Genomic DNA, 16,382 nt, shown 5'->3' on the forward strand with positions numbered 1-16,382 from the left:
TGTAGCAATCTTTATGGCTAAAAAAAAAACACTACCAAGTCACACTATTGTCTGAAGGTAACAGTGGCACATTTTTTACCCTATCTTTTAAGTTATGGAGGAACAGTTCAGATTGAACAAAATATTATGGTTTGCTATCATTAAGTTGGTTTAAGAAACTTAATAATATACAACTGTGAGTAACACAGTCAAATATGAGTGGATGTGGATGCTGCTGCTGTATGGGAATGTTGATATAGTTCACTTGCAGAGAGTTCTTTCCTCTCAATAAGAAAACAAGTGCTGCAAAACAACATGTGGAGACATGACTAAATGTGTTGTTTTTTTTATTTGCAATAAAAAATAGGTATAAGATCTCCCTTTACAAATACACCAGGGAATTGCAGCACATTGTGAACACTGCTCCTATATGGAGAGCCAGTGACTGCAGTGGAGTCACAAACTTTTGGAAGGACAGAATTATACAGATAAAACAGTGCATTTACGTGCACATTAATAATACAATTACAACCACAACAGTCACATGAAAACAACTTAATCATCATCTTAAAGTGAAGTATGTGATGAAGACTGGTGTTCACCCTCAGGAGTCTCTGTTGGTTGTACACACTTGATTTTAAGTTTAAGCCATCAACACTTCCTTCACCCTTCATGCTTCCAGACATTAAAGGTACGCTGGAGAACATTCTTGTTAGGTTTACATTCAGTTTCTCACCAAAACAAACTGAATAATTTGCCAAAACATTTGCAAAGCTGATGTTTTGAATATTTTAAAACCTACAGTATTAACATCAGATAGCAATCATCTTTCTCTCTGCATTTTGGTGGCGCACCGTGACATTTCTTGGAATGTTTACCACGTTACCACAGCCAAATGTTGATCAGTGGGATAGCTTTGCAAGAACTTGGATTGGCTCACTTGCATGTTCTTGTACAGGATACAAACAAAATTGGGACCCTCCCATAAAAAGCCCTACATGTGGAAATTCCACATGGTACCTGTATACCAATTGTCACATTGATTTGCGTTAGGAGGTCATTACTGTGGAACATGTAACAAACTTTCTTCATGGTGTCCAGCTGAGTTTCTGACCACCAATAGAGCTGTGGAGACGAAACACATTCCTGCCCATGGGTTCTATCCAGTGCACAGCATTGCGCCAGTAAATTTAGGGAAAGAAAGAGCAAACAATGCAAGTTCAAAAATATTTGAAAACAAATCCCTTTGCAAATATTTTATGAGAGGGGAAAATTATTCAACTCGTTTGTCAGGCCTCAAGGATACACACAGTGTGTTTCGGTGAGAAACACTGATTATAAACATAACTATTTGTTTACAAGAAAACTCCACAGGGCAACTTCAAGCACAGGAATTGCATTACAGTGTGCACGTAAATGTTCCAAGAGAGAAAGAGGTTGAAAGAGAGAGGTTGAAACGTTCCTTAAATAAAACATTAAAAAGGCCTCCGAGTTACATTGATATACATATAAATCACCCAACTTAAAATTCACCATGCACATACACTTAAGGGCATAGCAGAGAGAGAAACAAAAAAAATCCTATAACTAAATCTGCATTTGAAGTCCCAGAGATATGCTACAATAGGACATACAGTTCCAGATCTACTGTATCTGGGAGGATGCATTTGTATCTGCATTTTCCTAAATGCAATGAGAACTTTTGTGATAGCCCAACTTATATTTACTCTTCAGTCATGTTGTGTTAAATCTTCTATCAAAACAAGTGGAGCATATTGTTGTAGAGTTGCACTTGCTCTCAAATACTGTAGTCTGTGGACTTAGTGTTATCATAGGTGTAATTACAACCCTATCTCCATAGACTGACTCTCATGGAGCTCATTACTTTCTATCAGACAATATGAGGTACATCACCGCTGCCATGCGAAGCAGCAGATATAAGTTCCAGGTTTTTGCACATGAATTTTGGCTCAGTCAGGAAGATTTCAAGTGAAATAGCTGTTGCTGGTGCACACACTGGTGCACACATCAATAAATGTAGTATGGAAAACGTAACAAAGACACCCACATACTACAGCCAGACCAGTACATTCACCTTTGTGTGTTACTGTCATGCCAGTGTTTTTGTTTTTGCTTCATATTTCAGTGAGTTTTTGTATTGATTCTGTACCTGTACAAACTGTCACAGTTGTGGATGCGGGAGGCCACACAGCTCTGTGACAGGCTCTCTGTTTTAGCTTATGTGAAATACTCTTTAATTTATGTAATAAAAATGAATTCCTCTTGAACCTGATCCCTTCCTGCTCACCTGATCCCTTCCTGCTCACATTGCTTTTATGATTACACGTTTTTGTTCCTTCATGACAGAAAATCAGGCAAATCACCTGGATGTGACCTAAATGAAAGTGACACAGCTCAGCTGGACTGCTTTTTGCCTTGAACTTAACAGAGAACAAGAGGTGAGAGGTCAGTCGTTGAAAAATGTATTGTGGCTCAATTCAGCCAGTAAAGTTGTTGGTGGGTGGGGGGTATGGGTGGCTGGATGAACAGGTAGACAGAAAAGAAGGGAATGCCCGCATACCAGCATCCTGACCAACCTTACATGTGTTCAGAAATGCTGCATGAAGATCATGAGCATCTGAGAAAATAAAATGATGTAGTGGAAGAGCGAGTAGAGTGAAAGAATAACATGTATAAATTAATGAATGAATCAGTCAACGAGGGACTGAATGACAAAAAAAAATAACTAAATGAACTGCTGAACTGCATAGAAGCCCGAGCGTTTCCCGTCTGTGTCCCGAGCAGCTGGGCAATCACCGCGGCCTTTTGCGTGTGACAAAGATGAGGACCCTGCGGATGGCAATCAGGCGGCCCTTGAGGGAGGTCATGGCCAGGATGGTGAGCTGAGCTCGATTCTCCAGCGGTAGGACAGCAAGCAGCCACCAGCACCATGCCGGCCCACTGGGACTAGCCTGCAGGAGAGAAAAAATAATGAACTTGCAGGTTTTAGTTTTAGTAATAGTCTACACTTCTCTCTGTAATTATAAAACATTCACTTCTCACAGGGCTTTAAAAAAGGTCTGTCTCCTCTAGGAATAGTTTTCAGGTTTCTTGGCAAAAGCTTTTCTGTGATCACCTTCCAGCATAATTATTCCCAACTACTTTCCTATACAATGGAAAGCAAATTATCTTCTCACTTCTCATAAATTTGGCTCCATTTTTAGATGGAAACAACAAGCAGACAAGCTCCTTGTCTGGCTGTACACATATTTTCTATCAAAATAGATACTGATTTTGTTTATGTGTGTGTGTTGCTGCTTGAGTCATTTCCTTACTTAGCAGGTACTGTGGTATTTTCCTGCAGGAACTGTTCATGGCTCATTACTGAATTGAAGACATAATACTCTGGATAACTGCAATTTCTCACTCAGTGAAACAATTAAAGCCCTGTGGATGACAAAACTAAATCTGTGTCACCTAGAGAACAAATGTATATTTTCGCTTGCGTTTGCAGCTTTTCATTGATTGTGTCAATAACTGTGTGGTATTCACTGCATTTGCCATGGAGCAACCTAGAGCTGTTTTGTCCCTCAGCATTATCAGAGTATAATAGGCAGAAAACCTGGGACGGCCACAAGGTTTCTGGGTGGAGAATGGAAACAGCTACCATCCTACCCTCCCTTACTGCTCTAGGAAAATACATTTGCTGCTGAGACCAAAAACTGCCAAGGACTGCTGTGTTAATGGGACAACACTGGCTTGACAAAAAATGTTCTGCATATGATGTTCATACTCATACTTTCCTATGACTGCATAGTCTTGGCTACACAACACAAAAATCAATGTCTTTGGTCAACCCAACTAAAATGAAACTAAACTTTGCAGATTTCTACTCTCCTTTTCTTCTTTCAGTTTCTCATACAAGGTAATTAGCTGATACTCTGTATCTCTGTACAGTCTTTGTTATTTCAAGCTGTTTCAGGAGACATCAGTCACCAGGCATCCTGTTTCATTGTATGTTTGTTCTTGAGTTGGTGCTATCAAACACTATTCAGACCTGTGGGTCAGGGTCTTTGCTGGGAAGGTGTCCAAAGTGGCTGAGTATCTGGCTCTTCATGTTGTCTTTCAGCGAAGTGAACCAGCTGTTGGCCTGCTCATACACAGAGTCATGCAGCCTCAGAAGGTCCACCAGTTCCTCCCCCTCCACCTGATTGGACAGAGAGATTTTGTTAGTACATTTATAAAAATCCAAAGGTCAGAGGAAAGATGGCAAAGGTTGCAAAACTTCCAATGGCAAAAGAACCTGCATGAACAACTTGTGTGTTCATGTGTGCAAAAACATGAGTTTTTCAATTCTGGAAGGATTGAATTCGTCTGTGAGACAGAAGGGGATAACTTCTCTTTCCACTGCTGAGCTCTCACAGGGTGAGTGTCAGGCAAAAAACTTGTGTGACATGTGCTTGAGAGCAGTTTGATGTAAAGTGTCTGAAATGATATCCTCTGACAGACAGCACATCCACTCAGCCATGCTCTCAGCCTACCTTTCTGTCCTCCAGGTACTCTATCTTGGCAGTATTGTAGCCGTCTCTCTGGCCGTGGCTGAGGACCTTGAACCGTGACACACCAATAGTGTCAACCACTGAACGACCATCAGGAAAGAACTTCACATCTCGCACCTGAAACACAGTTTATCTTGAATTTACACTAACAGAATTTCTGTCATTTGACTGCACATGATAGAGTGAGACGAGAACATATGTGAAAGGGAAATGAGCAAATGAGTGACATCCTGTCCAGCTCTACACACACACACACCAACCTGTAGCATGCAGCCGTAGTCAGCGAATCCTTTGAGCTCATCAGCTATGCACATGCCAAACTGCTTGGTACCGGTCTCCATGGAGCGGCGGATCATGAGGCGGTAGCGTGGCTCAAACACATGCAGTGGGCAGGGGATGGTGGGGAAGGCCATGGTACACACGAAGATGGGCACTTCCTGGTTCAAGCTACAAGAGACACAGTAAAGATGTTGTTGAGACTGTGCTGTCTTTTGCGTATCTGAAGGTTTACATGAACTTTTAATTTATGTGCATGTGCCTGTCTGTGTAACTGACTTGGACAATTCCTTCATCTCCTCCTCATGGATTTTCTTCCTCTCTGCCAGCTCATCTCCTAGGTAACGTTGAAGCACTTCCTCCATCAGTAGGGTCTTATTGTAGCCCCTGGTGGCCAGATACTACAATGACAAGACACAAAAACCTTTGAAACCTTGAAGTATTTTATTTATTACGCACAAGGGTGACAAATAACAAATGTTCTTATCAACATTTAATCAGTCAAAATGTTCTGGACTCATTTATAAATTCTTTGGCCTGTAAAAAGATAAGAGAGAAAAATACCCATTTCAAATCCACTGCCCAATTACCAATCCAAAAACCATGGTTTTATATTTACAATGATATAAAATTGAAAACAGAATTCACATTTAGATTTATTTCAGCACTACTTGAAACTACACAAAAATCACAACACTGATATTGTTAAACACAATTCTGAGTAAACAGGATTAGCGCATATTTTATTTATATATATTATATATATATATATATTTATATAATGTCTTGTGCAAATTATATAATTTGCACAAGACATTACAGACCCACTGAACCAATACTTCACTGTACAGGTCTTTGAAGTACCTTTGCAATGCAAAAAAAAGGAAAAGCCATAGAGCCCTAAACAGGGTGACACGCTAAGCATCTTGTGCTTATGGTGCTTTACCCATCACTGTCATGTGTCGTGTGTCCTAATTTCATGTTGTGTTACCTGCTTACCAGTGTCTTATTCACATATTTCTGCCTGTCATCGTTGTGTGGTGATGTGTTAATTGTTGCACATGCTGTGAAAAAGAATTTCCTCTAGGGGACCATTAAGTTTAACTAACTAACAAAATATGTGTGTGTACCTCAGACAGATTCTCCTTGCACAGAGGGCAGTTGGGGTTGTGGTCTAGGCAGCGCTCCAGACATTTGAGGCAGAAGGTGTGTCCGCAGGGAGTGGTCACTGGCTCATAGAACAATCTGGAGGACAAATGATCAAAAGTCCAAATGCTAACATGCTGCGCCAGCTAGAAATTAAGTTCAAGTTTTTAAGTCATTACTTTTGTCCTAACTGTTGCTTAGTCAGTCCTAACTGTTGCTTAAACCTGTAAATACTGTGTCCACATGCACTATGTGTGTGTGTATATGTTGGAATGTTGGACTGTCACCTCATGCAGAGTGAGCACTCCAAGTCTCCACTGTCCAACAGCTCAGCAGGAACCACCCTCCCTCCACACACTGAGGCCACAAAAAAATAAATAAAAATTAAAAAAAAAAAATCATCATCAACATCAGGATACACATTTCAGTGTGTGTTCAGCTTATTTATTATCTACAGAAGGGAGAGAGATTTCTACATCAAGATGTGCCAACCGTTCAGCCCATGGCTCATTTTTGGCGCAGCACAGCAAAGAGTATCTTATCCTCCCTCTTGACACAAATAGTTGTACAGTTGTATCACATGGCTGATTTTTTTGTATTGTTGGTAATGTAAATCTGAATTCATCTATTGTTTATAAACTTTGAGTTTTGTAATATGGCAATAATAAATGGGTCCATGTCATAGCAAGTCATTTTATAAAAATTATTGATATTCTAGGCAGACTGTAATTAACAACAGATAAAACATGTTATTGCAGTTTTTGTGTAATGCACAGTAGTGGACCAAAATTAACTGCATTGAACATTACTTTGATTATGTAACATGGCTTATATATTTGGTCCATTAAACAAAAAAATGGCACAGATTTAAGGCTGCAATGACAGAGAATAGTTTCTTCTCTGGCTGAAAAAGTAGTTAAACTGGCTGAGTACAAAGAAACAGACTGCAGGATGATACAGCATTAGACTGTCTGAGCCAAAGACTATCAACTTAATAACACAGTACACTCAGTGAAGAACATCATATCCTGTACTACCTGTTTTGTTTCTTTTGTTTGGCTTCCTAAAATAATTGTCTTTTACTTTCTTTTGGTTCACTGGTTCACTCTTATAGACTGCCTTCATGATTTAATTCTGAACTGTATTTTAGAATGGGGATCATAGTTGCATGCATGGGTTGATAAGTAAAACAACCATAGTCATATAACCTCTTGATAATTAGCAGAAAACCATCAAGCAGTCCCAGACGTAAAGTGGCACCTCAGTGACACCAATGAAAACTACTTATCTTAAACTTATGCCAACTAATAATAAAACGTGTTCTCTCTCACCAAATACAGGGTCCTATATAAAGTAATTCAGTCATATTCAGTAATGGGATTGGGACTTTTTCATATAAATTAGCACCAAATCAAAATCATTTTTATTTTCAAGCATGATTATTTATTTATTTTTGAATGAAACTTAGACTCTCTTACCAGGTCTAAGCAGTTTGGGAGGGGGGCTGAAGGTTTCATCAGTGCTGTGTTTCCTCTTGAGGCCACCAGAGGGTGCTGGGAGTGCAGCCAGAACTTCGGCAAGGCTCTTCGTGCTGCCCTCCCCTGCAGCAAGGTCCGATTTAGCAGGTGTCAGAACAGATAGTCTGGAGGACGAGTTGTCTACTGGAACGCTCTTAGTCACACTGAACTCTGAGTCCTGGACACAGAGACAGATGGAGTGATTAGTGTTTGACGATTATAAAGGGATGATCCTTTTGGCAGCCACATTTTGCTCCTGTGCACTTCTATTCAAAATGGCAATGCAATCTGCCAAATGTGGTGAATATGTATTTATGTTCTCACAGATTTGCATGTTACCTCAGCAGCTGTTACAGCTGTTTCAAGTTTCTGTAAATTGAGTGCGTGTCCATGTCTCCATGTCTCAAGTATTATCTATTACCCTGAGATGTTTGTGTGCAGTCACCTGTGAGGAGGACCCTGGTCTCTGTGTGAGTGGTGTGAGGGGTCTCAAGGATCTGAGCAAGGCAGGGGGTTTGATGAGGCGGGTGGCTAACCCTCCCTGCAGAGGGTGCAGCGGTGTTGGTAGGTCCTCATTCTCAAACACGGAGGAGAACAGCTCACTAAGGACCTGTATGCAGAAACAAAAGAAAGCACTTGATTAATGTTCACAATCCACATAAAAGATTAACAGAAAGCAAACTAGGACATTTGTTTCTGTATTCTGCCTTAAATCAAGAGCTGATGATGGCAGTCTTTTTCTCTTTGTACTGACAATGTGATGAAACTCATGCTTGTCTACACCTCATTGTATGTGCCTCTTCTGAAATTTAAAATGGATGCCACAGTAGCCACACTTTGTATTGTTAAAATGCACCCGAATAGCTGCATTCACTACATACACTTCAGAAATGTTTTTTATTTTTCAGATTTTTCTTAACCATTTATACACAGTTAGTTCTCCCTTTAATATCTTTGGTTGCATCACGTTAATATTAGATTTATATGATTTCCTGGAATCCATGTTATTAAGTGCAGTTATTTAAATGAGCTTCTCTTACCCTCTGAGCCTCCAGTTTGACTTTGGTCCAGTCAGGCTTCAGCGCTACACACAGGAAGTACTCCTGCAAGGCCTCATCATTCCGGCCTGCTTTACTCAGTGCTGTGGCTTTCAGACAGTGTGCCTGAAATCACCAAAAATATATGACAGTGTGATTGAGGCCATCCATTATTGTCTTCTACATGCCAAAAAGTTCCCATCTGTTTTTGTCAACAGATATTATTTTATCAGATTTGTTGTGTGATCAGTATCTCTATTATTGCATTTTTATTGTTACACCACCTTCAAACCAAATGTGCTTCGTTTAGCAACATGAACACTTGTCAAGTAATTAATGTCACTGCTTACACATGGCATGTAAATTCCAAAAATATAAACACAATCATTAGTCTTGAACTCTTGGATACAATTTCGGCTGCAGCTCTGGCAGTGAGAACACATTCATCTCAACCATGGGATGTCAAGAAAAACACAATATCATCAACAAGTTGCAGCTTCTCATTGTGAATACTGACATCTACTCTAAGGTATCAAACAAGTCTTCAAAAATGTAGGTTAAGTGTCTCAAAAACATCAGAAACTGTAGTAATATCAGTCACTCACAAAACTCCCTATGTCAGGGTGGTTAGCACTATGGGCAAATATATTGCGATACTTCCTAACTTTAGTAACAACTCGTAATCTGCTTTCTTCTTTATTTTATACCACAAATTACTATATTGACTTGGAGATAGGGTGTCATTGGCAAACAGAGGACATTTTCATTTAATATGATACATTTGACATGACATTCATAGTGGCTAAAGGTCGGGCCTGATCTCAGTTCCGACTCAGATTCAATTCTGACCTGCAAATCCTTTTCAAACCTGTGTCTCACCTTTGTCCAGAGAGGTTTTAATCTACAGAGGCTGTTGGCGTCCTGCACTGCCTGGCTGAAGTTCCTCATCTCCATGTGTAGTTCAGCTCGTTGACACAGCAGTCTGCCTGAAGAGGGCACTGTACACCACAGGAAACACACACAAACACACACACCCCAACCATCAGGTCACTGGTTATGCCTCCAGGGTTAGATGTAATTTCCTAGGTCTGCCAGAACTAGGGCAGCAATGTATCATGTGACATGAGACCTATTTCATATGTCAGAATGCTATGTAACATATTTACTGATAATAACTTTCAGTCAGTTGTATCAGTGGATAATTACAATTAGTCTGTTTTTCTTATACAACATTCATTGCATGGCAACAATAGCAAATAGGTTTGTACATCACAATAGCAAATGATACTTTTCACTGACTGACATGTTAAGTACTTTGTGTACCCAACTTGGACTTTGAGCACGTTTTAAAGCCTGGCTCTAATTGTTCTTTTTGTTCCTATGAATTATTTAGTTCCAATCTGATGATTATTTTAACCCTTTTATGCATGAATTATGAAATCCTCAGTCAGGATTTTTTCTAAAGCATTTTTATTTTTCTTTACGCATGAAAAAAAAACTGAACTTAATTTTTTTAAAACACACACAGACACAAAAAAAAAATAAATAGTGGACAAATGATTAATTGTAATTTCCTCATAATATAAAATCAAAACTTGGAAATTTTAACAATTGTATTACTTCTTAGACGTTACTTGATGTTACCATTTTTTGCCTGCAGGGGTCTCCTTCTTAGAAGGATTGGCAAGATATTCCTGAGCTGCTCAGGATTTCTGGCCACCGATCGGCCATCTTGATTTTGAGAAATTTGTGTTAAGACTTACATCAACTGGCCAGTGGGTGGAAGTTTATGGGATAACACTCTAGTGTCCAATGTTGTGACTGATGTGCAATTCAATCATCAAAACCCATGCATATACAAGAAAACAGCTTTTTAATAGCTGACCACTGTAATGACCACTAGACGTGAAAGGGTTAACAAGGGACTTTCATTTCATGGAATTAGTTAAAAGTTAACTAATGTGATTTGGTGGTAGAGTACATTTTGTAATCAACTGCTAATCATATTGTCTAGGAATGAAACTCAAATTTAAAATTTGTTTAGTACTGTCTCTTTGTGTTAGTAATACAAGTAAATCTATAACTTAACTTATATAACTCTACTTTTTTATCCTTGGGTCAGTTGAGTTTTAACACAAAGTGACTGTTGTGCTTTGGATCAAGGTTAGCAACATGCACACTCATCAACACAATTATTCTACAGTTTCCTTGCAGCCCAAGATTACCTTTTACGATTTACACACAGTAAATGTTATTGGCCTTTGACTTTGGCACTTTACGGGTGGAATTTTGGATTCTGAGACCCTTTGGCAAGTTATTTGAGAAACCATTTTCCAAAGGGTGGATCTCTGTCCTTCCCAGAACTAAGAGGAAGGTGAAGAGGCTGTCTGCCTGAGCAGAGTCAACGGAGACTTGAGCACAAACAACAAAAGCAGGACCAACAAAGAATACTTACATGTCACCAGAATACTGTGCTATGACCGTTGCGAGACACTACAAAGGAATGATGATAAATCAAGCCTGGGCAGCTACTTCAACCAGATTTAGTAAAGTCTACCTCAGCTTTTTCCTCTGTATTTTTTCCTAACAATGTCTTATGATCACTGGCTGACAAGTTGGCACCTTTTACTTACCAAAGCCAACTTCAAACAAGGAAGGAAAAAAAATCTATTCCCACATTCAAAACTTTGGAGCCACATTTCACAGGAGAGATGTAATTAATGTTTGTGACATCTTCAAGACTTAGAGAACTGGACTTATATTCAAGCAAACAGCAGTTTACAAAAGTCCATAAATCTAACAGATAAAGAGCTGGCAGCAAGGCCATTAGCAAGATTAATACCTGTTACCAATTATGATCTCCTTTGGTTCAACCAGCTTCTTGTAGTATTCTCTAAGGTGGAATCAGTGTTTCCCCCAGAATGACTGTCACAAGGAGGGTACTGTTGACGGGGTGGGCTGCCCTGCCAAGAATGGTAGGGGAAATACTAGAGGAATTAAGTTTTGTGGGTAATGTCTAAGAACTTAGGAGTGCCAGAGATTTGTTGAAAAGTACGCACATCTGTGGTTGCTCTGATGATGCCACTTCTAAAACATATACAGAATGGCTCAGAAACGTAATTTTGTGTTGTATTTTTGTTATAACTCCATAATTGTTACAGCTAGATTAAAAGGAGCTACATTTTTTCAGATTTAAATGGGGGGAGATGACTGCCTATTCACTGTCACCCAAGTGTACAGTTTGTACAGAGCCCCAAAATAATCTAATTTTGATTTAAACCAACATATTGCCACAGTAACAATTTTATCCCATGTAACCGTCACAAAGAAAAACCAGCACTGCTCCAAAATAATTATTGCTGCATATTTGTTGATTGTTTTGCCTGGCTGATGGCATGTAGCAACTGTATCTGTAAAAATATATTTTTTTAATTTGTCATATGCATTAAATGGGAGAACATCAGATATTCATGAAAAACATATTGAAAAACACACACTTGAAAAACATACGTGGTGTATACCTAGAGTCATAATTTGTGCTAATAAACAGCAATCTGATACATGATAAAGATGTTATCAAAAAATGTTCACGGGTTAGAAATTTTATGGGCTGCTAAAATTACACCAGCATTTCTTGTAAATGCCCAAAGAACAAATCCAAACAAGTGAGCATTGTTCAGTTCTGTCCCAGGCAGCTCAGCTCCATCTTGCACTTAAATTGTCTGATATGTTAGGCTAGGGACAGATGACTCACTAAAGTAAGTAAGTGAGTGCATCTTCACACAGGATGCACTTTAAGAAAGAATGTGCAATAATCTACATCTTCATTGCTTTCCCCACATAAACACACAAAGCTTTAGGCAAGAAGAATGAAAGAAAATGTGAGATACCAAGAAGAAGTAACTGGATATCATATTGTTTTCCTATTTAAGTTTTGTCTTTGCTTGTCTGTTTTCTCTTCCTGAACAGATTAACAGTTTACTTCTTTTTTAATTTAATTGAATTACTATGTTATCCTGTAATTTCTTTGTTATCACTTTAAACAAACTGAAAGTATTTGAAAAAGCCTAGGCTGTGGCTTTGCTTCACTATGGTGTTACCAAAGAAAACATACTGCAGTCTCTCCCTCTGTCCCCAATATTGCTCTTGTCTGTTTTGCCGCGTCAAACAAACTGCGTTATTATATCACTTTCATTGTGTGGGTGCAGTGCATAAGATGTGGCACAGATAACCTCAAAGATGGGAAAAACTGGTTGGATAACAGCTCTGTTTCTGCTGACATTATGAACCTGTTGGATTCATCCTACATCACAGATACCAGAGGGCCTCCTGCTGCCTTTGTTGGGAAAACACTGACTGACAGTACCAAAGCTGTGAAGGCACTCTGTCCAGAGTCCAGACCCAGAGTGCTTCATGAGACAGAAGGCATGAATCAATATTCATCTGGGGAGAGAAAAATCTGAATAGGTGCCATTTGAATGCTCAAATCTACAATATAATCCTTTTGCTTGACATTTCATCTCTGAACAATTAGTTTCTTAAACCAACAAGAATGTGAGCACCTGAGATAGCCAGGACACCAGAGCCTTGTTTCGTCCATTTAGCTATTCATAGGACCACAGGAAATTAATTTTTAATGTGACTCTAATATGGAGGCCAGAGGGGAGAAGGGGATCAGTACAACTTCCTCTGAGGATTCAAACTGTGCAACATGAGACTTGCCCTGGCACACAATTAATGAAACAGACAGGTACTCTTTATGTAATGCGCCAAGGGAACAGAACATTCTGTATTTTGGCTCAGCAGGTTCAGGGAAACAGCTGCTTAAAGTGCCAACAATCTCAAAGATAAAGCATTTGAAACAGTAACTTAAGGTGTTAAAATAAGTTCCTGCCTTGGTGTAGTTGAGCAGCTACAATTTATCACCATCATTCTTCCCTGAATGTTATACAACATAACTTATGAAACACCACCCATAATGATAAGTCTAACTCAGTCTGTCATAAGTAAGGAATGCATACATGTATCAGGTAAACTTTAAGCAAGTCAATATTATATTTAATGAATATAATGGGGACTAAGTAGCAAAGTGTAATAATAAGTGGGCTACTATGTCCAGATAGTTACACATTCCTTCATCACATCAGCTCTATGAAAATAACTACAGCATTGTAGCGTATAAACAGGAAACGTTATATGAATGTGGCGCTGGAAAGAAGGTGATCAGATGTGTGCTACTTAGGTAATGAAGGACAGTGCGTCATATAACGCCTGACCTCGGTGCAGTCTAAATAGATAGGACTGGCGCCACATATGGGTGACATCGGGAAGTTAGACTGAGAAAAGTAGGTCACCTGTGCAAAACACTACAGTTTTGATAATAATCTGGCACATTTACCACAGAAATATTTACATTAATTTTATTTTTTTCTGTTGCATGCATGAAAGCTGTACTTTCTTACCTAGATCCACAGCTGCACTATACTTCTCCAAGGCATCCAAGAGGTTCCGTGTTTTCCACAACATCTCTCCTTCGACCCAGAATTTCCTAGCTTTACTCTCAGTTGCAAACAGCTTATCCATCAGGCCGCTGAGAACAACATTTAGTCTTCGGCCGTTTGGCAGTCCATCTCCATCTTTTTTGTTCAACTTTTGTTTGCAGTGTATACAGTCTTTCACAGTTTCGTCCTCTAAGCAGTGTTTGCAGAAAGTGTGTCCGCACTCCACGGTTATGGGCTCATGGAGCAGACACTTGCAGAGGCGACAAGAAAACAAGTCAAGGGCTTCATCCTCTTCACACTCTCCGTTACTTTCAACCCCATCTTCCCCGCTGCTGCTTTTACCAAAGCCGTTTAATGTCCCGGGGATGCCCAGCTCTTTCTCGCGGAGAGTCCGGGCGATGATTTCCACCAAAAGGGGAAGCTCCTCTGGGCGCAGTTTACCAAGGCTGGCTGCTGTGCAGTAAGAGTCCAGCGCCTCAGATATCCGTCCTGCGCGAGCTAGAGTGTCAGCCTTCCTCAGACACAAGCCCCTGTCCGGTTGCTGGAGGTCTGCGAGCTGGGAGCTGTAGATATCCACGGCCAGGCTAAAGTCCCCCGCCCGGTTGGCCTCCTCTGCCACCTCCAGCATTTCGGGGCAGATCCCCGCAGCCCCGGGGTTGGAGAGAGGATGGACGAGCAGCTCGCCCTGGTGAGACCTTATTCCCGTCTCCATCTTCTTCTTCCAAAGGGAAAGGAAGACGTTTACTTACAGTCTGGCAAAAGCAGACTCAACTCCCCACGTTGTTCAGAAATCATACCCCTAAAAGTGAGGCGTACTGTCATTTAACGTCTCGCTGTCAAAACAAACCCCCGATAGTGCTCGACTCTCACTGCTGGCCACTGGAAGTAGGTTAAGGACCAATTCCAAGTCATAACACCTCAACCCAAATAAAATAGGTCTGTGCAACATTGTTGGTCTGTGTCAGAGTCCCTCAAACACCCAACTCTGGCCTCTCCAACAAGAAAGTCAGCAGGGGATGGAGCTTCCCTGAAAACACCGGTAATGGCTTCTAGGAGGTGGAAGGTCGGTGTTATTTGCAAACTATGCTTATCAAACCTCTACCGACCCCTTCACAGCAACGAGGAAGTCCGATAACGTATTTGGCTACAAACACAAACTTTCAAGAATAATGTCGCTTTTAAATGAGAAGAAAAACTACTCTACAGCATTTTTATGTTTCGTCCGAAGCCAGAGCAAAATCCTCCGAGCTTAACGTTAGCAAGTAAGAAGCTTAGTTTCCATTTGGTCTATTGCGCTAACTCGTCGTTCAGTTGTAAACTCAAAAAGGCTGAGTGTAGGGTTTAAAATAATTGACAGTACGCGAAAGTAGAGGTTGAATTGTATATACTTTAGCTACAGACCCAACACCTCATCTATACTCAAGTGAACCGCAGCCGTTGTTGTTTTGTAAGAGACCCCGGGAGCAGTGAAGCCGAGGGAGCTAGCTAACATTACAGCAGGTTCACTGCCGTCGAGCTCCGCGGACGAACTCCTTCCGACCCGACGTCCCAAAACCCGTAAGTTTTTAACGAATCCGGATGTCATGTTCTCTCGCTGAAAAACAAAAAAGCCCCGGTCAAAACAGAGCCGTCACCAGGTATGTATTCCATCTTGGTCGCTAGCCAGCTAGCTTCGACGGCTAAAGGTTGTCTCTTCTTTGGATTTCATGCAATTCGCCGAACCAAGCACAAGGCGTCACATGACGCACGAGGCAGGCTCCAATTGGCCCGTTATGTGGCTCACTTATATAACGCAATGATATTGTATAACATTTCATAGACACAACAGTGAATGAGTGGCTGTGAACCTGAACAGAACAAGCTCATAGTTTTTGGTTTTAACAAGGTTTTACACGTGTCATCGCAAAAAGATGCCTTCAGGTAAAATGAAAGGGGCGTTTGGTTTTCGTTTATTTGTAAGCATTACTTTGGTACTGGTAAATTTGTAGTATAGGGTTCTGGGAATGATTCATTGTTTATATAATGCTTTATATAAGCAGTGTCTCAGGTCTGATTTCAAAGTTTAAAGTACTGACAGCATATCATTGTCACATATCACAAACAGAAAATAGTAGCCTGGTCCCAGATCTGTTCATTTAGACCCATCTCAAATTTTGAGGTGCCATTCATATATTGTGGCTATGACCTAATTCAGGATCGTAGGGATCTCCTCAGGACCTGGCTTATCCTGTTCCCATGAGCAGATTTTATCACCGAGCTGCTGCATAGGGCTCATTCATAATAATATTAATTATAATCTGCAACCAGATTACAATGTGACCATAAAAAACCTTGAAAAAACCAAGGTCCATGATTTTTATCATTGGC

At 40.2% G+C, this 16,382-nt stretch overlaps 1 protein-coding gene across 1 annotated transcript; it reads right to left on the reverse strand.

The window, feature by feature from the left end:
- Positions 1–309: 309 nt before the first annotated feature.
- Positions 310–15,739, reverse strand: lonrf2 (LON peptidase N-terminal domain and ring finger 2). Its single transcript, XM_018696512.2, has 12 exons — positions 13,977–15,739; positions 9,394–9,512; positions 8,518–8,640; positions 7,923–8,087; positions 7,439–7,655; positions 6,248–6,317; positions 5,945–6,059; positions 5,094–5,215; positions 4,799–4,985; positions 4,521–4,655; positions 4,037–4,186; positions 310–2,951 (listed from the first exon to the last, which is right to left on the reverse strand). The coding sequence occupies exons 1-12, from the start codon at positions 14,725–14,727 to the stop codon at positions 2,793–2,795; spliced, it is 2,313 nt and encodes a 770-aa protein (XP_018552028.1). The 5' UTR covers positions 14,728–15,739; the 3' UTR covers positions 310–2,792.
- Positions 15,740–16,382: the final 643 nt, after the last annotated feature.

This window comes from Lates calcarifer, linkage group LG1, assembly GCF_001640805.2.
Source record: "Lates calcarifer isolate ASB-BC8 linkage group LG1, TLL_Latcal_v3, whole genome shotgun sequence".
NCBI lineage: Eukaryota > Metazoa > Chordata > Actinopteri > Centropomidae > Lates > Lates calcarifer.